Genomic DNA, 616 nt, shown 5'->3' on the forward strand with positions numbered 1-616 from the left:
CCCCTGCGGCCCCTGCGGGGACCAGGATGTCACCTCCAGCCTGGTGACGCTCCCCAGAGCCCCTGAATTTGTGCACAGCCCGTGGCCCCAGCTCCCCTCCGGGGCCCCGGCATCCCCTCACACCTTATCAAAGTCCTCCTGGGTAGCGCGCATCTCCTTCCAGGTCTTGTTCACCAGCTGGATGCAGATGCAGAAGAGCTCTTCAAAGAAATGATCCTGCCCGAAGAACATAGGGTAAAAGGCCTGAGCCGTCTCGGAGCCTGCGGTGAGAAGGACAGATGATGCCAGACTCCCCAGTTTTTCCAGGGTATTTCAGTATCCAGAACCCGGACATTTCCCAGCCCTTCCTCCCCTTCCCCTGCTGTTGGCCATGCCAGAGCCTGGTGGCCCCACGTCTGCAGCTCCCTGCCCTGGAATCCTGTCCCTACTCCTGACGGCCAGTGGGCAGCAGGGCAGGAAGAGGACAAGCCGGGGCACACACATACACGGCTCTCCAACGTGCAGGATCTCGCAGAGGATCAGGGTGAGCTGGATGCTGCTTCGAGCGAAGGGGCATTCGTGTTTGTCTTCCCGGCTGCTGTTCTCGAGGACAAACTGGAGGAGAGGGTCGTTGCCT

General features: G+C 60.9%; 1 protein-coding gene across 1 annotated transcript in view; it reads right to left on the reverse strand.

Moving 5' to 3' along the window:
* The window catches only part of ELMO3 (engulfment and cell motility 3), a gene marked incomplete at its 5' end in the record, with an annotated part of 12,130 nt that overhangs the window by 5,767 nt on the left and 5,747 nt on the right, over positions 1–616 (reverse strand). Inside the window, 2 exons of the mRNA XM_035898811.1 lie at positions 124–260; positions 486–594. Coding sequence (XP_035754704.1) covers positions 124–260; positions 486–594 — 246 coding nt within the window. The remainder of the gene's footprint in view (positions 1–123; positions 261–485; positions 595–616) is intronic.

Source organism: Egretta garzetta, unplaced genomic scaffold (assembly GCF_000687185.1).
Source record: "Egretta garzetta isolate BGI_Z169 unplaced genomic scaffold, ASM68718v1 scaffold27, whole genome shotgun sequence".
Taxonomy (NCBI): Eukaryota; Metazoa; Chordata; class Aves; order Pelecaniformes; family Ardeidae; genus Egretta; species Egretta garzetta.